At 43.4% G+C, this 24,547-nt stretch overlaps 2 protein-coding genes across 3 annotated transcripts in view; one reads left to right on the forward strand and one right to left on the reverse strand.

Moving 5' to 3' along the window:
• The first annotated feature begins 11 nt into the window (after nt 1-11).
• Nucleotides 12-22,335, forward strand: CCZ1 (CCZ1 homolog, vacuolar protein trafficking and biogenesis associated). The gene is made up of 15 exons (XM_079899069.1): nt 12-215; nt 1,196-1,293; nt 1,385-1,478; nt 1,760-1,837; nt 2,248-2,295; nt 2,879-2,962; nt 4,023-4,198; nt 8,566-8,647; nt 10,884-10,945; nt 11,246-11,357; nt 12,462-12,495; nt 13,141-13,258; nt 19,394-19,552; nt 19,838-19,965; nt 21,052-22,335. Exons 1-15 carry the CDS (start codon nt 102-104, stop codon nt 21,105-21,107), a joined length of 1,443 nt encoding a protein of 480 aa, XP_079755195.1. The 5' UTR covers nt 12-101; the 3' UTR covers nt 21,108-22,335.
• The window catches only part of RSPH10B (radial spoke head 10 homolog B), a 40,723-nt gene continuing 38,502 nt past the window's right edge, over nt 22,327-24,547 (reverse strand). The window contains exon 20 of one of the 2 annotated variants that reach the window (XM_079899065.1): nt 22,327-23,545. In XM_079899065.1, coding sequence (XP_079755191.1) covers nt 23,371-23,545 — 175 coding nt within the window. In that variant the 3' untranslated portion in view covers nt 22,327-23,370. The remainder of the gene's footprint in view (nt 23,546-24,547) is intronic. The other variant, XM_079899064.1, reaches the window with a different exon arrangement.

Genomic DNA, 24,547 nt, shown 5'->3' on the forward strand with positions numbered 1-24,547 from the left:
CTTCCGGGACGACGGCGAGCGAGGCGGAAGTGCGGTCTCCTCGCGGCAGCTGTATTTGGGCGGGCAGAGGGAGGCTCCCGAGGCTGGGGGGCCGGGCCGGGATGGCGGCAGCGGCGGCCGGGGCAGGAGCTGGGGCGGCCCAGGAGAAGCAGTTCCCGCCGGCGCTACTGAGCTTCTTCATCTACAACCCGCGCTTCGGGCCGCGCGAGGGAGAGGTAAGCGGAGCGGGGCCGCGCGCGGGCGTCCGTAAGCGGCCGAGGAGGGCGTGGGGCGGCCGTACGGCGTCGGGCCCGAGCAGCCGCAGGGTGCGCCGGGGCGTCGGCCCCGGCCCTCCCGGAGCCGGGCAGCACCTGTCACCCTGCCCTCGTCGAGCGGCATTTACCGGGCTGCTTTGTGCCAGGTGTGTGCCCGGGCCAGGGGCTACGGCGGGGGCCACACAACGCGGGCAGCGTCTGTTCTAGGTCCTGACTCAAAACCTGTGTATTGAGTGAAGGTTCGTCAGGCTAATCACTCCACACAGGTGGAGTCTCTCTTCTCTACATCAATCCTGGGTGATTAAAGTTGAGTTTACGTCTTTGTTGCTAGAAGTCCCCGCCTAGAAGCGTGGAACAGGAGTGGGAGACTGTAGTCCTTTAAATGCAGGTTTGGGGGATCTTGCGGAAAGTTTTTTTTTCCAAATTAATAAATTAAATCGGATGGGGGCGGGTGGTTTTTTTTAATGGTTATTTTTTAAGGTGGGGACGGTAATTTCCTCAACGGATGTCCGGCGGTAGGTTGTGTTGGCAGGAAATCACGGTCCTTTTAAAGGCTGTCAGTCCAAATGCCTGTGAACCTGCTGGGTTTAATTTGTGGGGAGGTGTTAAGTCTGTGCACCTGCACACACGCTTATTTCTTAACAAGCGTTGGTGTATTACAAATTAGCATGAGGAAAGAAATCCAAAGACTGAGTTTTCAGAATAGTTGTCTAATGCTATTTCAGATGGCATATGATTTACTGAATATCACAATTACCTTCAGGCAGGTGGGCGTTGTTTACGCCGTGAGAAGATAATTTTTGTTTTTCTAAAAAAGGGTCCTTTGTTTTGCCAGCTAACGTGTATGGCATGCGAGGTTGACAGTAAATGTAGCACTTTCAACAGCTAAGACAGAAAAAATGCTTATGTCAGTGTTGTGATTCTGTTTCTTCATACTTTAGGAGGAGAATAAAATTTTGTTTTACTATCCAAATGAAGTAGAAAAGAATGAAAAAATTAGAAATGTCGGATTATGTGAAGCTATTGTACAGTTTACAAGGTAATACTTTTCAATGTGCTTTTGCAGAGTTCAGTGAATTCTTAAAACTTATGCTGGAGAATTGTCCCTAACGTTCTTTTAACCTTTTTAGGACCTTTAGTCCATCAAAACCTGCAAAATCTTTACATACACAGAAGAACAGACAGTTCTTCAACGAACCAGAAGAAAATTTCTGGATGGTCATGGTATTTACATACACAGTACACCTTTTTGAATTTGTATTATAAAGTGATGGGTGATCTTTACTGTTAGGAATTCAGGAAAGTCCTCTAGTTATTGCATCTGAGGAGAGTTACAGTAGGGTTGGTGGCAGTTTAAAAATCAGACTCCTGTTTGGTGTATTTGTTACTGGGGCTCTTTTAAGAAGTTTTGGGTTGGGACATGTCCAAGTTTTTTAATTTAGGGGAAAATTTAAAACACATATAGTTGATAACATTGTGTAATTTCAGTTGATCAAACTTTGTAGGTTGTTAGGAATCCCATAATTGAAAAGCAAAGTAAGGATGGAAAACCAGTTGTCGAATACCAAGAGGAGGAGTTGCTGGTAATGTGTCATTTTTTATTTCATATTTTTAGAAAAAAATTTGTTAGTATCTTGAGTGACTTATTTTTTCAGATTTAAGCTATGTCACTTCTGCAGAAGTTTCTCAGGGTACACACAGCAAAATTTTATGCTTATCATTTCCATTAGCACAATCTTATAAAAGTGTGTATGTACCGTCTCTTATGAATGCCTTCTACTGATCATCTGTGTTTAAAGCCCTCCTAAAAATTGGGCTTACTGGTTCGTAATTGAATTTAAATACCTCTTATTTTCAGCACACAACTACTATAGGACCAAGTTTATGAGCATTGTATTGCTTTGCCAAGAGTCACTGTACCTTTGCTATGCAATAGACTTCTTTTGCTTTCCCTTAAATTAAGATCTGTGCCATGTCTTTGTGTTGTTTGTAGGACAAGGTTTATAGTTCGGTGCTCCAGCAGTGCTACAGCATGTACAAGGTAAGCGTGACATGCTTTCTGAATTGAGAGTCTAGCCAGTTACCCCAGTTTACATGGGATGTTTAAAATAATTCTTAACTCTTTACATGACTGCGAGGTGACTATCTGTCCATTTTAGGGGGAGGAAATAATGGGGCCTTTGAAACAGTATTGAGGTTTATGCGTGCACGTACTCAGTACTGAGCCCTTCTCTCTTCCCAGACTTCTGCTAGGAGTATATCTGCATTAGTGAACAGTAGAGTCCATGTTCTTGAGGAAAGTACGTAGTGCAGGTATTTGCATGATTGAAGGATCTGGCAATATTATTTATGTAAACTGAAACTTAGGTGTGAGTTCAGGTTTCAAAAAAAAAATGCCCAAAACAGTTAGGTGATTTTATAAAATTTACAGTATCACTTAACAGTGTTTTGGTATTTTGTGACTTATAACTCAGGCTTTCTCATGTAAATATTTTCTATATTCAAAAGGAATTGGGGGATGAAATTAGTGGAATTAATGTAAAAGGAAAAGAAGAACTTGTTATATTGGGAAATTGAAGGACATAAGAAATTGACTTTTTTTTTTTAATCTTTTACACCATTAGCTTTTTAATGGTACATTTCTGAGAGCCATGGAAGATGGAGGTGTCAAGCTCTTAAAAGAAAGATTAGAGAAATTCTTCCATCGGGTAAATATTTTGAATTTTATTTGTAATCTTGGTAGTTGTCCAAACAGACTGTTAGAGAGTGACACAGACAGGTTTGTTTCTCACATACAAAAAAAATCTAGAAGTTGGAAATGGCAAAGAGCCTCAGGCATAGTGTGACAAGATCACACCAGTGAGGAGACTCATTAGATTTGCACTCTTGAATCAGAGCTTCTTGACATGTGTACACAGCTCCTTAAAGCATCTTGGAGCTGTCTTTCGGCTTCATCCTTGTCCCACCTGTGTCTGTCCCTGTGGGCTTACTCAAAAGCAAACTTCCTGTGTGGTGGATCGGTTAATTAGCAAAATCTCACATTCTTACAGATCAATTATGTTCACTAAACAGGCATAAACTGTATTGACTCAAGGTGAAGCCTGTGGCTGTGACACAGGCTTTCTTCCCTTAGTGGTGATTAGCGTGATTTTTCTTTCCCAGCTGATGGGAATGTGTCTACACAGTTGCCATTCTCCTTCAATGTAAATTTTGCGTATTTGACCTTCCCCGGTCAAATCCAGTTTATCTTAGAGAAATGACTCTCAATTTATCTTTCTCCCTACACTACCTTTGATGTCTATTTTTGAATTATTTTGTTTTTATGAAGTACTTTTCTTTCTTGTTTCTTCACTTTAATGACCACAGTTATTCACTCTGACTGTCCCCTCTTCCTCTTCTTGTCTTAATTTCTCTCCTGTCCATCAACACTGACTGTATGCCCTTCCAGTGTGATTTTAGTATAAGATGGCCCATGATATCATGTGTGGAGGTCAGTCTAATCTGAGGAGCACTGATATGAAGACTTCAGCGCTTCAAAGAGAGATAGCACAATGCTGAATGAACACTACTTATGTTTGAACTTAATTTTTTGAAATTGGTACTGATTTCAAATCCAGTTCCCTGTGGCTCACCTCCGTGTTGGTCTTGGCAGTGTGCTGTTTGCTAGCATGTAATTGTACCATAAATTAAGACTAATTATTTTCAGTTGTCAGAGTACTGTCTTCAATATACTATTAGTAACTTTTATGCCTTATTTTTTTCCTACAGTATTTGCAAACTTTGCATTTGCAGTCATGCGATCTACTTGACATTTTTGGCGGGATCAGCTTCTTCCCATTGGATAAAATGACTTATTTGAAAATCCAGTCCTTTATTAATAGAATGGAAGAAAGCCTGAGTATAGTCAAGTACACTGCCTTTCTCTATAACGATCAACTTATCTGGTAGGTGTACCCTACGGCTTGGTGTATAGAAGAAGAAAGTCTTTTAGGATCATAAAAAATAGCAATGACTCCGTTGATACCATGTTGTCAAACTGGAAGTAATAACTGGTGGTGGGTGGAGGGGTAGGATGCGTCTTTTCAGATATTGTTAAAATAAGGCAGTGATTGTTTAAACCAAAATTAGGGTAATTTTGTTTAAAATTACCAAGCAGGGGAGTTTAAAACTGGTTCCACGGAAGATAGAGAAAATGTTAGGTTGAAGAATCCTTTTTTTTTTTTTTTTTTTTGCGGTACGCGGGCCTCTCACTGTTGTGGCCTCTCCCGTTGTGGAGCACAGGCTCCGGACGCGCAGGCTTAGCAGCCATGGCTCACGGGCCCAGCCGCTCCGCGGCATGTGGGATCTTCCCAGACTGGGGCACGAACCCGTGTCCTCTGCATCGGCAGGCGGACTCTCAACCACTGCGCCACCAGGGAAGCCCTGAATCCTTTTTTTTTTAAATTAATTTATTTATTTATATTTGGCTGCATTGGGTCTTTGTTGCTGCGCACAGGCTTTCTCTAGTTGTGGCGAGTGGGGCTACTCATTGCGCAGTGGGGGCTACTCATTTCAGTGCGCGGGCTTCTCATTGCGGTGGCTTCTCTTGTGGATAATGGGTTCTAGGCACACGGGCTCAGTAGTTGTGGCTCGCGGGCTCTAGAGCGCAGGCTCAGTAGTTGTAAAGCACAGGCTCAGGCTTAGTTGCTCTGCGGCATGTGACATCTTCCCGGACCAGGGCTGGAACCCGTGTCCCCTGCATTGGCAGGCGGATTCTTAGCCACTGTGCCATCAGGGAAGCCCCATAATTTTCATACTTCCTTTTAAGGAAGCTAGTTTTTAAAAAATATCCAACAAGTTATAAGTGCTATAAAACCAGGAAGTAACCCACTGTCATCAAACTGTGTTTGCGTCCTGTAGTAGGGACAAATACGTAATTTCTTTGATGAAAGCATTGATACTCAAGAAGCAAACGTAAACTGTTACTAAAAGCTTTCACCTCCCAAACACGGAACTCTGGAAGAGCTGTGTGAACGTGCCTGAGACCGCAGGGAGAGGTCCCTGAAGACTTGAGTGAGAGCCAGCCTGTCTGTTCACAGCTGACAGTGGTCTGCCTGCGATGAGCCGCTGAGGTTCACGGGGGAGCAGCCAGCTGAAAGCCCTCCGGCAGCTGCTCAAGTGCATTCGGTTTTTGTGTTTGTATCTTCTGGCATGTTGTTTGTGCTCCGAGAACGTTGATGGTGAGCTAAAAGCAGATGGTAGGAAATACCTTAGAGTTCTGTTTGGACCGTGTTGCGTCTAACTCGTGGATTTGGTTTTAGCAGCGGCTGTGAAAGGATTTAGCAGTGGCTCCTCCTCTGTTGGGAGGAGGGTGTCAGTTGACTCGCCCAGTGTTTTTGGCCTGTTTTTTTTTTTTGTGGTACGCGGGCCTCTCACTGTAGTGGCCTCTCCCGTTGCGGAGCACAGGCTCCGGACACGCAGGCTCAGCGGCCACGGCTCACGGGCCCAGCCGCTCCGCTGCATGTGGGATCTTCCCGGACCGGGGCACGAACCCATGTCCCCTGCATCGGCAGGCAGACTCTCAACCACTGCACCACCAGGGAAGCCCAAGGGGTGAATGCTTTTATGAATAAATGCCTTAGCTATTTCTTAAGTTAATCAAAGTTGACCAGACTCTTTGATCTTGGCTAGATTATTTTACATTCAACACTTGACAGTGACATAGTCTGTATTATAGACTAAACTGATCCTACCTTGAAGGATTATGTCGAATGATGGCCACTTCATTCTCGGTAACGCTCCCGCTGAAAGAGATTCTCAAATAACTTGGCATCGCCACCAGAAACAGAGTTGGTGGGCTCTGGAGAAGTGCATAGATCCCGGACCACGGCTGTGCGCAGCTCACGGCGCTGGAGTTGAGGCTTCACTCAGAGCAGGTGTGGAGGTCTTAGAGCAAAACAGGTGAAGCCCATTTAGCATTTAAGTAAAAACAAGGCATAGATTCATAAAACAAAGAAAAATCAGTCTTGAGAAAGTAGTAGCATCTCAGGCACACAAATAAATCAGTTGAGCAGAAGAATAATTTTTCTTTTTTTTAAATCATTCATATCAAATGACTATTTGAGAAACTTTTGAGAACATCTGTGCTTCTGAGCACCCATAGGCTGTTTCCTGTTTTTTTGTTTTTTTTTTCTGTTTCCTGTTTGATGTGAGCCATTGACAGAGTTCTGAATCATGTGGACCTGTCAGTACAGGGTTTTGTTTGCTTTTATTTGTTTACTTGTGCTAAGAAAGGAACTCTTGTTTTTTTGGGTTTTTTGTTTGTTTGTTTGTTTTTACTTTTTATTTTGAGATTATTGAAGATTGGCATGAAGTCGTAACAACTTTTCTCCAGCGGTAACATCCGGCATAATTATAACACAGTATTACTTCATTTACTTTTGTTGGGGAGCAGGAGTTGGGATGGGGGTGGCAGGTACTGGGAAGAGGGTTGCTACAGTCGGAGCTCGTGGACGTTCCACAACCCGGCAGGCCTCCCCATAGGCAGAGTGGGAACCGCCTACTTGCTGCTTCATGCTTTGAACAGCTGGCTGCGACTTATTTTCCTTATAAATTTTCTACCCAGAAAACCAGCATCAAATTACTTAATGCCTAGCATTAAATCTTAAGTGCAATAATAAATGCAAAGCCCTAAGCACAGCGCACATAGTAAGTAGTTAAGAAGTGTCTTCCGTTTCCTTTTATAGGGTGTTTTCTGCTCAGTGTCTCTGGTCTGGGGCAGTACTGTCCAATAAGCATATGATGCAGGCCACAAATGTCGTTTTAAGTTTTCTAGTAGCCACAATAAAATAAAAAGAAACTGGAGAAATCAATTTTAACAATATATTTTTTTACCCCAATATATCTCAAATATTTTTTCAACATGTAAACAATATAAAAAATTATTAACGAGCTACTCTTTTTGTGCTCAGTCCTAAAAGTCCAGTGTGTATTTTACACTCATCTCCACCAGCCGCATTTCAGGTGTTCAGTGGCCGGATGTACCCAGTAGCTACCGTTTCCGGAAGCGCAACTCTGGAAGCAATTGCCCAGAGCATGATTCTTTTTTTTTTTTTTTTTTTTTTTTTTTTTCAGAGCATGATTCTTTACATGCTGTCTGCTGCTTACCTTTAGCAAGCTCTCTCCACCAGGATTTATGTCTTGAATGGAAAGGAACATCCAGAGCCTGTTTTGTGTCTTTCTCTTTCTTTCCTCAGTTATTTCCACAAAAGAAAAGAGTGGGGGACCTTCTGTGTGTTTGATCTGAAAGGTCCATCTGCCCGGTCGGCTGCCGGTTACTCTCAGAATTCGTGTTGTCACAGGCCAAGCGCTGACAGGTCTCAGCTGTTTCTGTTTTGGCCTCACCTTTGGACCCGGGACTTCGTTCTGCTTGGCAGGAAGCTTCAAACCTGCTTCAGGGTGTTTGGCCCCTTTAGAGTTTTAGCTGTGGACAGACATTCTGAAAATGGGAGAGGAGAGGTGGTGTAGGAGGAGGCGGAGATAAGACAAATGGGAGGAGTTCAGGGAAGCGGGCCGGGTTTCTGTGCCGAGCTGGGCTCTAACATAACCTGCGATTCCACTGGGAAAGAAGACAGAGCCCCTGGAACGTGGTGCAGAGGCTTGGTTTATATCTAGTTAGACTTCCTCAAGGATTTTTTCAATTATCTTGAATAGAAAAAAAACCCCAGATACAGACTCATTGTCTGTTTATATCCTTATCTGAAAAACCGGTTTCAGGTAGAGTCGAACAACACCTGCTAGTTTCTCAGTACTTTTCCAGGTGCCAGATTGGATGGTTTGCCCAAAAGTTTGTTTCTTTCTCTTCCCACTTTTTGCCTACACTGAATTGAGAGAATTAAAATCCAAATACATTTCTGAGACATAGCGTTTTGAGTTCCCCGTCTACAGCATAGCGGTATGTTCAGGATGCGGGGTGAAAGAAAGTGGCCTTACCATGTAACCCAGAAAGTGGACAGAAACCTGCTACCTCAAGGGGAGCTGCTAATGCTCCCTGGATAATCCCACGTGGGAGGCAAATCAAATCTGCTGTGACTTTTTACTTCAAATGGCATATAAAATGCAGGACTATGTAGTAGTAGCCTTTAGCAGGTCAGGGTAGAGTTCTAGTGCTGGACTCAAGTTTAATTCATTCCATTCTTGAGCTTTCCATCAAGGAAAGGACTTCTTGATATCATGCAAAAAAAAAAGAGAGAGATGAACTTTTATCACAGAGCAATGGAAAGACAGAAGACCAATTCCAGACTTTTAACACAGTGCTTTTCTGATGTTTCAGGAGTGGATTAGAACAAGATGACATGAGAATTTTATACAAATACCTCACCACATCTCTATTTCCAAGGCATATCGAACCTGAGGTATGATGGGGTACTAATCTCTAGATAAATAGATAGATGGATAAATATATAGACAGACATATATATACACACACACACACACACACACACACACACACACACACACACACACATACACAGATTTGGGGGTGGAGTAACTTGGTGGGTGGGGCAGTTCTGATCTGTATTTTACATTATTAGTGTGATGTTTAGTCGTGTAGCTGTCCGTTGGTATCCATGGGGGATTGCTCCCAGGACCCCCCAGATACCCAGATCCACACACGTATGCTCAAGTCCCTTATATAAAATGGCATAGTATTTGCATGTAACCTACACACATCCTCCCTTACACTTTGAATTGTCTTTAGTTTATTATAATACCTAATAAAATTGAACAAAAAACACCTAATACAATGCAAATGCTATGTAAATAGTTGCCAGTGTGTGGAAAATTCAAGTTTTGCTTTTTGGAACTTTCAAAAGAAATATTTGCCCCAAATATTTTCAACATGCGGTTGGTTGAATCCACAAATGTGGAATCTGCAGATGTGGAAACCTCAGATATGGAAGGCCAACTGTATATATTTAGGGTGTGTCACTTAGCACAGAAAACCACGTATGTCAGCTTTTCTTCATTTTGTTACGTTCAAATGCAATTGCAAAGCTATGTTTTTAAGGGGAGCAATTCATTGAGTAGAGGAAAAACTGGATTTTTAGGTCGGGTTCTGGGAACTCTGAAAATGCCAGGGATCTTGGACAAAACAGTGGTTAATTCTGTGGTCTTTTCACGTACAAACATGAGATCTGATTTTGAGTTGATTTTATACTTCCCGCCTGGCTTTTCCATTCTGACAATTTCTCAGTTTTCTGCAGAGAACTGTAAATGATACTGCAGTGTTTTCCGCAAAGTATCTTTTCTTAGCTTTAGTTAGGTTGGAAGTGATAAGTGTTCGTAAACCATAACATCATCATTTTGACCCAGGAGCGCATACACGCACCCTCTCCCTCGCTCTGTTTTTTAAGGCCATGACCTGAAACAGCAGGAAAAAAGTCTCTTTGATAAGAAATCTCAAGGTTTTGAGAAGGACCTGGTCCTGCACTTTGCTCCTTTCTGGGTAGTTTGAATACAGTGGCTGACGTTTCTGGAGTGTGTACCATACGCCAGACACGGTGTAAGTGCCCAGCACACTTGCATTATCTCATGACATCCTGACAGCCGTCCTGAAAGCCGGGTACCTTATCTCCATCTTACAGATAGGAGACCCAGGCCTGGGGGGCTTACGTGATTTAGCCCCATGTCACCCAGCTAGTAAGTGACGGAGCCAGGACTTGATCTCGGGGTCTGACTAATGCTAAAGCACCTGCTTCCAACCACACCCTCAGAAGGATCCTTCAGGAGGCTTTCCCATGGTGGACAGTGCTGTTGCAACAGCAGAACACTCTGTTGGTGCTTTATTGTATGTCTAAAGAGCCAGGCTTATAAAATAGGAATGTACGACGTGGCAGTGAGGACATGGATATGTGAGGACTTCTCTCGCTACAGGCTGCACGTGTGAGAGCTGTGCATTTTCACTATTGGATTTACTGTTTTTCAATCTTTCATTTTAAGTTACATGCTAGAATTTTATATAGACTAGAAGAACATCAAGAAGTTTTAGAAGAATAATAAGTTTTAGCTAATGTGACTATTAGATTTGGAATTTTTTTCCATTTCCTATGCATATTGAAGTAGTGTATCTTCAGCAGAAGAAACCAGGAATGGGTTACAAATATAGATCTATGAGGAGGCACCATGTCATGGCTGAAGACAGGGACTTTCAGGTCACACAGGCTTGTGTTTGATGCCTGGCCCCTCCACTCAGGGGCTGGGTGTGCTGGTGAACTTCTTCAAACTTGTTTCCATTTCTAGAAGATAGGAAGACGGCATTCCCCATAGGGGTGATATGAGATGAAATTACGTAATTTATGTCATCGCCTAGCACGTATTAACCACATGGGAGATTTCAGTTGCTGTAAAAGGAACAAAATCAGTATGTGGAATTTAGGGCACAGTGAAGTTATGATAGTTCTGTTTAAAACCAGTGAGTTCTTTCTGTACCTCTGTAATCCCCCCTCCTTTTTTTTTGGTGGAGAGGAATGTGGAAAATTGATATAGAAAAATGGCATGGAGCCAACTAGTAAATATAAATGCTGTTTTTCAAAGTTTTGAATATAGGAAATCTAATAAGTCATTTGTCAACATTAAATTTGTTTACAGTTGGCGGGAAGGGATTCTCCAATAAGGGCAGAAATGCCCGGAAATCTTCAACACTATGGAAGGTAGGACTTCTGTCCTTTGATAGACAGTATTGGATTTTATTATCTTTTTTGGTAAAGATAAAATCATGAACACTGAATTACCTTTGTGCTACTCTAGTGACAATAATCAACAAAGGAAATTCTTTTGTTTCCAATGAATTAAAACGATTACTTTTTTGTATTCTGATCTGATGTTTTCTAAGTAATGTCTAGCTTCCCAAAAAGGCCATATGTTAACACCCTTATAGGAGTGCACTGTTTATATATTCCTGTTTATAATCTGCCTAATTGAATCAAGTCATCTCTGTGCTTCCTTTTCAGATTTCTCACTGGACCCTTGAATCTGAATGATCCAGAAGCAAAATGCAGATTCCCCAAAATTTTTGTAAATACAGATGACACGTATGAAGCTCTGCATTTAATTGTTTATAAGGTAACAGTGGCCTTTCTCTCCAGGGTTACAGATGATACTAAAGTAAATCTTTCTGCACGGGTACACTAGTCGGTGCGCAGACCTCACGTTTCTTGGAACAGGTGTCGCAAGTTCTGATTATTGTAAAACTCAAAATGGGTGCTTTCTGGAGTAAGAGGGTTACTTTCAGTCCCCATTAAACAGTAGTTCTGTGAATAGCAAGAGTCACTGTCTGAGGCTGTGACTCAGATTTTTCAAGTCCTGCACGCGGACAGATCAGAGGCCGTCAAGGCCGGTGTTGCCTGTTGTTCGATGCCTGCCCACACTCCAGTGGATTCTGCCTTCGCTCTGATTTTAAAGCTGTGGACTTGCTAATTCCATAAGGATAGTCTGAGTTTCTGTCAGGATATTATCTTGTAAGGATGTATATTTATGTTAGGTTGGGTTTATTTATTTACTTATCTTTGGCTGTGTTGGGTCTTTGTTGCTGCGTGCAAGCTTTCTCCAGTTGCGGCGAGTGGGGGGCTACTCTTCGTTGCGGTGCGCGGGCTTCTCATTGCGGTGGCTTCGCTTGTTGTGGAACACGGGCTCTAGGTGCGAGGGCAGTAGTTGTGGAACACGGGCTCGGTAGTTGTGGCTCGCGGGCTGTAGAGCGCAAGCTTAGTAGTTGTGTCTCACGGGCTTAGTTGCTCCGCGACATGTGGGATCTTCCCGGACCAGGGCTGGAACCCGTGTCCCCTGCATTGGCAGGTGGATTCTTAACCACTGCACCACCAGGGAAGCCCCATGTTTTGGTTTCTTGTTAGAGCATTTTAAATCATCTCATTTCCCTTATAAATAGTTCATTTTGCATCTCTAACTAATAAGGACCTCTGTTTTAACATCACCACCTGCCATTATCACACTGGACCAAAATAACGTTAATAACTTCCTTAATACCATCTATTATCCAGACCCTATCCAGATTTCTCCAGTTGACTAAAAAAGTCTTTATAAAGTTGGTATATTTAAATAAAGATTTAAACAAGACCACTGCATTTGATTATTTAAGTCTTCTTTTTTGGTACCATTATCTAATCTTTGGTTTCTTTTCTCCCCTCCCCCCCCCCCCCCCCCCCCCCGCAGGCCATGAGTGCAGCTGTGTGCTTTATGATCGATGGTAGGTACACACCTGTATCTGATTTCACCTGATTAGCTAAGCCTTTTCTCTTTACACTTTGCTGTGGTCTGTTCCTAAATGATAAACAAGTTGTCGTAGCAACAGGGAGGCTGTATTAAGCCCCCATCTGGGGCCTCTGCCATCTTAACCAGCTATTTCTAATATCGTTAAAGTCCCAGCTTTCTTGCTTCTCAGCAGTAGGACCTGGGCACCTTTCTGTGCCTTCCTGCCTGTGAAACGATTATGGGAGTACCCATCTCAAAGGGGGCTTTAGGATTAAATGAGGGAATATTTGTAAAGCGCCAACAGTGCCTGGCCTGTGAGTGCTGTGTAGTGTTTGTTAAATAAATATTTGACCTTCCTAGGTCTACTGGGGGTAGGCAGTCAATTTACTACCCCGCAGGGAGTGCTTCAGTCAACATTCACAGTGAGATAGTTCTTTGCCTTTTTTTCATATTAAATATGACTAATTCTGGCTCCTCTGTTTCTCTTCTATTTGGGAGGGGAGGGGGACCTGATCATTTAATTATTTTCCAGATCAGTACAGTTTTCATTTGAATGTTGTTGTTAAGATGGTAAAATGAAAATTGACCTTTTTAACACAGTGTCCTCACACTCACTGGTGTTTCTTGAATTACTTGTTAGCTTCTATCCAGCCTACATTGGACTTTTGCCGAAGACTGGACAGCATTGTTGGGCCCCAGCTTACAGTGCTGGCATCTGACATTTGTGAGCAGTTTAACATCAACAAAAGAATATCTGGGTTTGTACTTTGCTTTGTGTTTGCTTTCAAGCATTTAACTGGCTTTGGAAGAATAAGGGTGGTTTTTGCTTAGAACATGGATGGTGTTAAGGTTCGTATAATCTCTGAATCCAGAGAACAAATGTGTTGTTTGGTCCTGTCTGCAAAGCTTCCTAGGGAGCTGTTCGTGAGTTTTTCTGCCCCACAATGGTGGTCGGGGCTGGGTCTTCTCGTAATGCGTCCCCTCAGCCCTCCCCAGTGGTGGTATGAACGTGTGGGGTTAGGTGTGCCAGCTCTGCCTGTGGTCTTGGCCTTGTGAGTTCACTTCACGTCCCACATGACCCGCCCAGGCTGTGAAATCCACACTGGCAGAGGTAATCAGCAAGGTTTTGCTTTGCATAGACGGAAAGCACTTTGCCTCTTGTGCAGAAGTGTTCCTGGTGAGGTTGCCTGTGACGTAAGCCAGTAGGCGTTGGTGCTGAGTCTGGCGTCTTGAAAGGCTCTAGAGTGAGTATCAGGAGACTCGAGGTTAAACTCACCTTGGTTCTAAAAACACCCTGAAAAGTCACTGAACCTCTTTCTACTCTTTTCTCAGGGCAAAGTCAAATGACTGTAAAGTGTGTAGATGGAAAGTACTTTAAGGAATAAAAGGCTTCTTTATATGGGCTTCCCATGTGTTTGAGAATTTACTAAAGTGCTGTGAATTTATATATAACCTTGTGCTTGTCGTGATCATATGTTGTATGTATGTGGTCTTACATAAGCACCAGCCCACAGAGAGGTCCCACACGGGCTCCAGGTGAAAGCACGGGTAGGTTTTGTATCTGCAAGTGGATTTTTACTGCTGACAGCTTACGTAGTTTTAGAAAAGATACAGCCAAGGAATGAAAGTGCCTGACCAACTTACATCTTGACGGTGCTGTTTAATCTAATTTTTTGACCATGAACCTGCCAGATTTTCAATTTTGAAGGAAGCATGTGCCTTAGATCTGTGTTGGATCATGCAGGTTATGAGTGGAGAATGATCAAGCGTAGTTACTTACGTCCCCAAACCCTTGGGAGAGGACTGGACATTTTAACTGCTCTGCCTGTGCTTTCGGCAGATATGATGAATATCAGGTAACTCACTGACAGATATCCGGAGGTAAACTTGCTGTCTAGTACCTTTTATTTTACACATCAGGTTAACCCTCTTGGGGATTGTACAGAAGAAAGGAGATGGCCTTGGATATTAATTATCCTATCATTAGACAGCAGTTTTCTCTCTGATATTTTATTACGAAAATTTTCAAACATAGGAAGGTTGAAAAAATTGTACAGTGGATACACATATACCCCCACTTAGATTCTTCCATCGGCATTTTGCCATGTATGTTTGGGCACAAATCTGTCAATTCCTGTCTACAGGACTGTTAGGAGAATCACTGCACAGTACCATTAGCCCCTGGAGGATAGGGTACCTGGCAAACGTGATGGTTAAAATAAGTGCCACACAATTTAGGGGTGCGCCCAATAACAGGAATTCTAGGAACGTAGTTGTTCTTGTCTTTGAAACCGTGACCTGAAGATGGCTCTCGATGCATCTGAGATGTTACATGTAAGCAGCTTTGATTGCCAAACCGTAACCATCAACTGACTAAAGATAAAAGCTTTTGAGTACGAAAGATAATGTAGTTTTCTTCCAGAAATCCTTCTGACCCAAATCAAGCCATTTTATATGCCAATTCTGGGACCTCCATAAGTCATATCCCAGAGAAATTAGAGGCAGCCCTGAGGGAGGAAAGACCCCAGCCAGCAGCATGTCAGGGGCATTGTTGGGGGGCAGAGGAGGCTATGTTAGCCAGCCGTCCTGATCCCAGAGACCAGCTCAGGGGCCTCTGTTCTCTCGGCTGCAGCCCCCACTAGAAAGTGCCCACGGGGCTGTGTGCCAGTGTTTAGCGTTGAGTCCAGATTTATAAACTGCATCTCTTAACGTTCCTTTTTTTTTTTTTTTTTTTTTTGCGGTACGCGGGCCTCTCACTGCTGTGGCCTCTCCCGTTGCGGAGCACAGGCTCCGGACGTGCAGGCCCAGTGGCCATGGCTCACAGGCCCAGCCGCTCCGCGGCATGCGGGATCCTCCCGGACCGGGGCACGAACCCGTGTCCCCTGCATCGGCAGGAGGACTCTCAACCACTGCGCCACCAGGGAAACCCTTAATGTTCCTTATGAAATTGGGGTCAGCCCTTTAAAGAATGGTGTGAAGTAGGTTTGTTTGGTGATTGGTTTCTATTCCTTTGTGGGCCACCTCAGTTTTTTTCTCCTCTAGAACTTAAAATTCTATTTTGTTTTCTTTTTTTGAGAGTAATTTATGTCCTTAATTTTTAAAGGATTCCAAAATAGAAATATGGGATATCTTATTTGGCTTCTGTCTTTCTGGACTTGTACACGCATATAAACACAGTGACATACACACATGGTGTTTTTTACACATGGACTTTTGAAAATATATCATGCTGTAAATCTGCAGCTTTAAATAAATAAATATATATATGGTATGAGCATCAGTTTAAACCAATAAATACAGACCTACCTCATTCTCTTTAATGGCTTCATAGTATTTAATAGGAAAGGTGTGTTTTATTTGCTTAATCGTTCTCCCATTTAATGGTTAGGGCTGGTTATGGCTGTTAGTATTACAAACAGTTCTGTATTGAACAGTCTGGTACTTAAACACCCAATTATCTCCTCAAGAGAAATCCCTAGGATTGAGCTCTGGGGCAAAGGAAATGCACATGTACCATGTGGCTTGGCTCCCGCAAGGATGGAGCCATCTTCCCCTCCCGCCAGTGCCACCAGCTCCTGTTCTCCATGCTCTCGCACTTTGACAGTGACACTGAGGCTGGGCATCTCCTCGTCTGTTTATGGGCATTTCTGTCTCCTCCACAAATTGTCCCCGTCCTCTGGCTCTTTCCATTGAAGTGCTTTGTCTTTTTTCTTTTACATCAGTACTCCTAATGTAATACCCTTGTCATGTTGCATCCTCTCTCCTTTATATTTAGTCAGTTTTATTAATCACTGCCTTTGGATTTGTCTTCAGTGGCACACTTGGGGCTTTCCACCCCAATATTGTAAAAATGTCCCATTTTTATCTCTGGTACCTTCCTGGCTTTATTTTCTGTGTTAAATCTCTAATTCACCTAGAATTTTTAAGGGCTTGCAGGAGGGCTGTAACTTAAAATTTTCCCCCAAATTGATGGTTTTCTGAATCTGAGACTTCAGTTTTTGTTTCTTTCACACACCCCTATTCGCTGGCCAATTCTAATATTAAATTTGAAAAGGCAGGAAGGAGGAGGAGGATGTAGAAAGTTATTAGGAAAGGAGCCTCTTTCCTGTGAGCAATTTTTTTTTGTAATCCTTTTTTATCAGTCTTCTTGAATATATGTGTAAAGTAGCCCAGTTGCCTAGGAGGCTGACTGCGCTGGATTCCTCCCACAAGTGAGCAGTGTAACCATTAGCAGTAAGGGTTGGTTATGATCAGACCCCGGATCGGACATGGGGAGGAGCCGGACGAAGGCGAGATGGGAAGAATTGGCCCCGGCTGTGGTCAGTGGTGTTTAATGGTGGAGCGCGGTGGAGGAAGTCTTCTTTGCCTTAAGTTTGGTCTGATTAGTGAGGAATGGCCAGTAGCCATATCCACCTAGAAATCATCTATCTAGCAGCCTTCAGCTCTCTGGAACACAGCCCAGAACAAATGAAAACCACAGCTGGGCCCTGCTCCCAGCCAGCTGCCCAAGTCCACAGGCGAAACTCCGCGAGCAGTTACGTGTGCGCTGAACATCTGGTCATTTCCTCCCCTGGTTCACAGCTCACAGTAACCTTTCCAGGTAGGCTTTGGAAGTGTGGGAAGGTTTTCACATAACTGGTCCTTAAACATATAATCTCTGGCATCTCAGTAAAATTGATGCTCTTTACTCATGGGAGATATCCCTGTGACCTCTTTTTTTATATATAAATTTATTTTATTTTTGGCTGCATGGGGTCTTCGTTGTGGTGCGCGGGCTTCTCATCACGGTGGCTTCTCTTGTTGAGCACGGGCGCTAGGCGCGTGCGCTTCAGTAGTTGTGGCACATGGGCTCAGTAGTTGTGGCTCACGGGCTCTGGGTGCAGGCTCAGCAGTTGCAGCGCACGGGCTTAGTTGCTCTGCAGCGTGTGGAATCGTCCCAGACCACAGCTTGAACCCGTGTCCCCTGCATTGGCAGGTGGATTCTTAACCACTGTGCCACCAGGGAAACCCTACTATTTTTAATGTGAGCAGATCTTGTTATCTTTTCTCATTTTTATTTTTATTTTTTTAATTAATTTTTTTTGGCTGCGTTGGGTCTTTGTTGCTGCATGCGGGCTTTCTCTAGCTGTGGCGAGTGGGGGCTACTCTTAGTTGCGGTGCGAGGACTTTTCATTGCGGTGGCTTCTCTTGTTGCAGAGCATGGGCTCTAGGCACGCGGGCTCAGTAGTTGTGGCTCGCGGGCTCTAGAGCACAGGCTCAGTAGTTGTGGCACACGGGCTTAGTTGCTCCGTGGCATGTGGGATCTTCCTGGACCAGGGCTGGAACCTGTGTCCCCCTGCATTGGCAGGCGGATTCTTAACCACTGCGCCACCAGGGAATCCCCGCTATTTTTAATGTGAGCAGATCTTGTTTTCTTTTATTAACAGTACATTGCAGGTAACTGTTTTTTATTTTCGTTTTTACATCATCCTTCATGGTGAGTGGAGCGGAAAGAGGCCACATTTGCCCCTGTCCTAACTACCTAAATAACGTCTCTCATGTGAATGTCCATGTGGGATTACAAAAGGAAGAATTCCGATCTTCTTAGAAGAGTGTTGTATATGTTATAAATGAGAGAAAGAGGAACGCCACAGTGTTAGACAAGTAACCAGAACTTTAAGCCTGATCGAAGGTCATAGAAGTTAGTCTGTCCAAACAACGAAATTTACAACTCTTTCCAAACTTCTTTTAAAATTTTCATCTTTCCAGAAAATTTTTCTTGTAGTTATACTTGCTTTTCTTAGATTTAGGGGCCTACTCAAAACAAATTCTGGTTTTATAAGAATTCTGTTTTCATTTTCCTGGGAACTAATTGTCCACATTCTTTCTCGCCTAGAGGTAGGGTATCACAGTAGTAACCACTTCCCCGGAGGCCGGATTTCCGGCACCCTCAGCCCCCCAGTGCGTGGCTGCTGCCCCTGTAGTAAGCAGAGAAGGCTTCTGGCCCCCAGTGGCAGGGCTGCCCAGGCTCTCACGCAGACCCCCGATGGTGAATTTAAGGCACAGTGAGAGGTGAGGGAGGGGAGGCCCCTGAGAGCCGAGTGGCCCAGCTGTCAGGGTGGCTCCCCGAGGGGTCTCAGACTCTGATCCGGGAGACAGCAAAGTAGCATTGCCCAGTCATCCAGAATAATGAAAGGGTAAATCCCAATTAAATACTTCAGAGGAGGTTCATACGTTTTAGAATGATCTCTGAGCAGGATGATGAAAGCTTTGTTACTTACAGTGCTAAGCTTCCGTTCTGTGGCAGTTTACATACATGCAGCTGTGGGATACATGAGATGTACGGGGGTCCGCAACCTTTTTCTGCAAAGGGCCAAACAGTAAGTACTTCAGGCTTTGTGGGCTGTGTATGTTCCAAGTACTCAACTATCCTTTAAGCGTGAGAGCAGCTGTAACGATACATAGGCATATGGGTGTCCCAGTAAAACTTTATTTAGAAAAACAGGGCCTGGTTTGGTCCCAGAGCCATAGTTTGCTGATCCCTTCACTGGAAGGGTAAGTGGCCTGCATTGATTTACTTTGTGTTTTGTTTTTTAAGTGAACAGATAACTGAGTGACTGCTGTTTATAAAACACTGTACTTGAAAAAAAAAATCATCACATAATGGTTAAAATATTTGTGGTTTTAAACGTACATACTTGAGCTCGCTGGGAAATTCAGTCATTTTGAATACCTCACGGATATCAGATAAGTTACTGTCGAATGTTACGTCTTAACTGAGGTTCTTGATTTGAAGGCCCAGCCATTGAAAATACCACCTTAGCCATTCCACATTTAGAGTTTTTACAGTGTAGTTGTACATTTGGGTAATTGTTCTTTCAGAAAGTTACCACCTCCATAACATGTTTTCACAGGTCTGAAAAAGAACCCCAGTTTAAGTTTATCTACTTCAACCATATGAATTTAGCAGAAAAAAGTACAATTCACATGAGGAAAACACCCAGTGTGTCACTTACGTCTGTTCATCCAGATTTGATGAAGATTCTGGGTGACATCAACAGTGATTTTACAAGGTAATTCTAACCACCTCACCAGTTAGGCGTCCACTTTCTAATAAGAGGACATTAAAGGAATCATCGTCAAAAACCGAGTGACCCCAGGCCCCTTCAGAGGTCTTGACTACCTCCCTGGGCACCAGTTCCAAACATCGTTAAGCCCAGAAGGGGCTGGTCACTCACAGGGGACTCCCTGAACTTTTCAAATGGCTCAAGTTTCCTGTTTCTTGTTTTAGAATGTTTTTCACAATCCAGCTGTATATATAAAATAAACAATTGCGTTTTGAAACTCTTTTCTTACAGAGTGGATGAAGATGAAGAAATCATCGTGAAAGCAATGAGTGATTATTGGGTTGTTGGGAAGAAGTCTGACCAGCGGGAGCTGTATGTTATTTTGAATCAAAAAAATGCAAACCTCATTGAAGTAAATGGTAAATAGAGTTTGGTATTTGAGCAGAATTTTAGTGCTACTGATATTTAAAAACTATCTTTTCAGTGTACTAAGGACATGCTAAATAGAACAAATCATGACTTGAGGTTTTAAGCAGATGCCCCTGTTGCTTAAAAGAAATCATCATTTGGTCTATTCAGGAGTGGGACAGTGGGGCAGTGCACCCCAAGTGTCCACTGTAAGGATAATCAGGTGTGAGGTTTCTTCTGCAGACATCTTCTGGGGTGTATTACATTTTTCTCTTGATACCAATACTTGTATTAATAGTCTATGCATTAGAAACAACCTCAGGGAATACATGCCTCATTTATTTATTTATGGCTGCGTTGGGTCTTCGTTGCTGCGCGCGGGCTTTCTCTAGTTGTGGCGAGTGGGGGCTACTCTTTGTTGCCGTGTGCAGGCTTCTCATTGGAGTGGCTACTCTTGTTGCGGAGCACAGGCTCTAGGCGCGTGGGCTTCAGTAGTTGTGGCACACAGGCTCAGTAGTTGCAGCTCGCGGGCTTTAGAAGAGCGCAGGCTCAGTAGTTGTGGCACACGGGCTTAGTTGCTCCGCGGCATGTGGGATCTTCCCGGACCAGGGCTGGAACCCGTGTCCCCTGCATTGGCAGGCGGATTCTTAACCACTGCGCCACCAGGGAAGCCCCTACGTGCCTCATTTAAAACAGGAATTGAGTAAAGTCCAGATAATGACGCCACTGTTGCGGAGCTCCCGATCCACAATTCAGGGCTGCAGCTAGAGTTTCTGTGTTTTTGAATCAGATTCCTCAAGATTTTAGAAGTTGTGCTCCTCACGCCCCAACCCGCGGGTGTCTTAGACACTTTGGGTTTGAGCTGTCTCAGGCCCAAAGAAGCAATGTTACATAGTGTTAAAGTCTCCTGTACGTCAGGTCCTTTTTTCTTTCTCTCGACTTAACATTTCTTATCAAGGCTTCTGAGATTTAAGGTCAAAATTAATGCAGACCTTTATTTATGACCAACTTTACTCCAGGGAATTTAAGGTACTGATATATAACCTTTTAAGTGAGAATTTCTATACCTTACTCACCGTTTTCTATTCTTTTTGCAGAAGAGGTCAAGAAGCTTTGTGCGACGCAGTTCAATAACATATTCTTCTTGGATTGACTGACAAGGGCTCACCGAAACATCTTTTAAAAAAACAGCTCAGCAAGCATTTTGTTTACCTTTGCAGGTTATTGGTCATATTATTGACTGGATTAATGACAATAGTAAAGCAATACTTGCTTTGAAGAATCAAATTTCTACTCAGCCTGATGATCCCCTGAGGTTTTTAGATTTTGAATATTTATGTGGAATTAAAGGTAGCCAGCTACATCTCTTTCATTCCATTCTTTTGACATTATGTGACTATTTTACTGGAAAATAAGACTAATAAATTGTTAAAGTTTTTAAAATTCTGGTCTTGCACTGAGTCTCTCTGGTTGCTTGTTTGTAGACCGCACCAGCCATGGGTCCCTGGTTCATCCTCAGGAATAGTCTAGCAGCGAAAGGTGCTCAGAGTTCGGATTCCTTCCCTGGTCCCTAGGCCTGACGTGGTAAACTATGAGGCATTTGCCCAAAGTAATTGCTGGACTTGGTTTTTATCTTGAGCAATAATGGGATTTTTAGACCACAAATAAACATCAGACAAAGAACTTAATGCAAGTGCCCCAGCGTGCTCCAAACATAAGGCCACGTAGAACTCCCAGGCGGGCACAGCCCCACCTGCATGCTCACAACTGAGATTCAGCCTGGCAGGATTTGATTTAACTTCTGGTGGACTGGACATCCCAGAGTTTGGTTGAAAACTAGCCGGGCATGGTCTGGAAAAACCGGTACCAACCCGGCCCTAATAGGAGCTCTCCACGGCCCCCCTGCACCCAGCCTGTGAGTTAGGGTGGAGCAGGGAAATGACTTCTCATCTATTTGCAGTTATTTTCATTGTCACCCGCTAACTCACAATCTCCCTTATGATTTCCTCTTACCCCGTGAGATACTTAAAATGGTATGTTTTAGTTTCCAGTGATCTCAGGCTTTCTTTACTGTGTGTTTATTGCTGACTTAGTAATCGCAGCAAAAATAGATCATGGTCTCTGATGTATTATTTGAAGTTGTTGCAGTTTTCAACCTAAAACGTAGTCACTGTTTTTGTGTTTATTCTCTGTTGCATCCTGGTTGCTAACTCTGTGTTAGTTCCAACTTTGTAGTTTGGTTGGTAAAATTACCTGTATCCTTACTACGTGTGTGTCTTCCTGATCTGTTTCTTCCCTCACAGTAGTATTCCCTGTAATTCTCTCTGCTCTTGCAAGGCTAGTATGTGCGATGTATGTGAGTAATGCGTCGCTTTGGTTGTTGGTCCTTTTATTGTTATCTTTATTTTTATCTGTATCATGCAGATGTTTGCTTTAAATTCTGTTCTGTCCTTAATATTGCTTGTTATTCCAGTCATCTTGTTTAGATTGTCCTGGTACATCTTTTTCTATATCTTTATTTTCATCCTTTCTATCTGGTTTTGTTTAAGATGTTTGCCTTGTAAAGAATAACATTGAAGTGAATTTCTGTTTTTTTAAACCCAATCTAATTATTTATGGGATTTTGAAGGGAAGGAAAAGGTGAGTTAACCTGCTTGCTTGGTGATGACGGGTAGATTTGTACTTTCCCTGCCATCTTTTGCGTTTTCTGTTTCCATCCTTTTTTCCAACTTTATGTCAGATGATAGTATCCTTCCTTTTTGCTAGTTTGGAAGCTTTAGATTGTATTTTTATGCTTTTGGTGGTTACTCTTATATTTAACACAACTGTTAGCTGTAACACTTTCCTAACAGACTTAAAGTATTCACTTAACTGCTGACTGCACAATCCTACATTGTTCGGCCTTTTGTCCATGCAGTGCTGTTTGCGATGCTGTGGGAATGGCTGGGAAAGGACCAGGGAAGAGGCCATGTAAGAGGCAGCATGTGAAGGACAGGTAGGATGTGGGCACAGGGTGGTTACAAGGGGCAAAGGAGGTGTGCCAGGCTCAGGGGAGGAAGGCCTAAAGAAACGTTTAAACAACTTCACTCCCCACTGGTTTTATCAGATTCTAAGTTTAATCATCCGTTTTATACTTGGATTTAAAAAAAAAAAAAAAACAATGAATACACACTCATTGAATACCCACATCTGTGTATTTTCATTCAGCTCAGTTGTCAAAACTCAGGCATTTCAGTGATCCAACCATATTAGAAACCCAAAACCCAGTGGGCCCAGGTAGTGGTATTTCAAGAAACACTTAGACAAGAAGTAAAACACACGTAATTTTATTGGGTAGGAAATTTGTTACAGGCTTTGGTTCTAAATTCCCTTCACACCTGCTTGTTCTCGTGGCTCATTTACAAACCCAGTGATGTCTACTTTTTCTTTTTCTTATTTGCAATGGATTTGCTGGACTGGGACACCACTGTGTCGTCTTTCAGGAGGCTCGGCATGAAATTCAAGGATGTGGCATGCACTGGTTCCTTGATCACAGTGATGGCGACCTCACAGTCTTGCCTTTTGGTCTCTTCCCCTCTCAAGCTGTTCAGCCTAACAAGAAGCAAACACAAGAAAGTATCTTTTTTTTTTTTTTGCGGTACGCGGGCCTCTCACTGTTGCGGCCTCCCCCGTTGCGGAGCACAGGCTCCGGACGCGCAGGCTCAGCGGCCATGGCTCACGGGCCCAGCCGCTCCGCGGCATGTGGGATCTTCCCGGACCGGGGCACGAACCCGTGTCCCCTGCATCGGCAGGCGGACTCTCAGCCACTGCGCCACCAGGGAAGCCCGATATCTTTTTTTGTCTTTGAAATTTCAAAACCGGTTTTTATGTTGTATGTGGTGTAAAGTAGTCCATACCTGGATCTCAACAGTTTCTGTGAACAGAACTAAACTGTCATCACTTTGCCTGAAATAAAAAGTGGTGCAATAGCTAGATAGTTTAAGACAGAGTTTTCACACATCTAAGGTGACTTGTGACACACTTGTCTCTGAAGCAACTTAGCTAGTAAGTAGCCTTTTAAAATACTGTTGTAAAAAAATAAAATACTGTTGTAGCCGTTTTCCCTAAGTCTAATGCTCTCTTCCACAGACCAATGGGCTTGAGATGCCCTTTACAGAGGTCAGACATTTGCACTTGGGACTGACCTGTCTGCATGGAACTGAGCCTGGACAGTGGTTCTAGAAAGGTAAGTGTGCGGCCTTTGCTAGGTGCTCACCACGCACCAAGCATTGTTCTCGATGCTTCACAAACACTAGCTCACTCAATCCTCACAACAGTCCTACAAGGTATCACCTCCACCTTAAAGATGCAGAAACAGGCACACAGGGACAGACCTCACCAAGGTCACCCAGGTGATGTAAGTGATGGGGCTGGGATGTGAACCTGGGCAGTCTGGATCTATGTCACGCTGCCTCCTCGTTGTTGCCTGGGGATGCCTTAGACAACCAGGACAGAACTGGTGGCCACGGGTTCCCAGCTGCACATGAGGACGTGCCGCCCTTCGGAAGGCGGAGACTTTTTTTTTTTAAATATATATTTTTAGATTATTTTATT

Source organism: Stenella coeruleoalba, assembly GCF_951394435.1.
Source record: "Stenella coeruleoalba genome assembly, chromosome: 15".
NCBI lineage: Eukaryota > Metazoa > Chordata > Mammalia > Artiodactyla > Delphinidae > Stenella > Stenella coeruleoalba.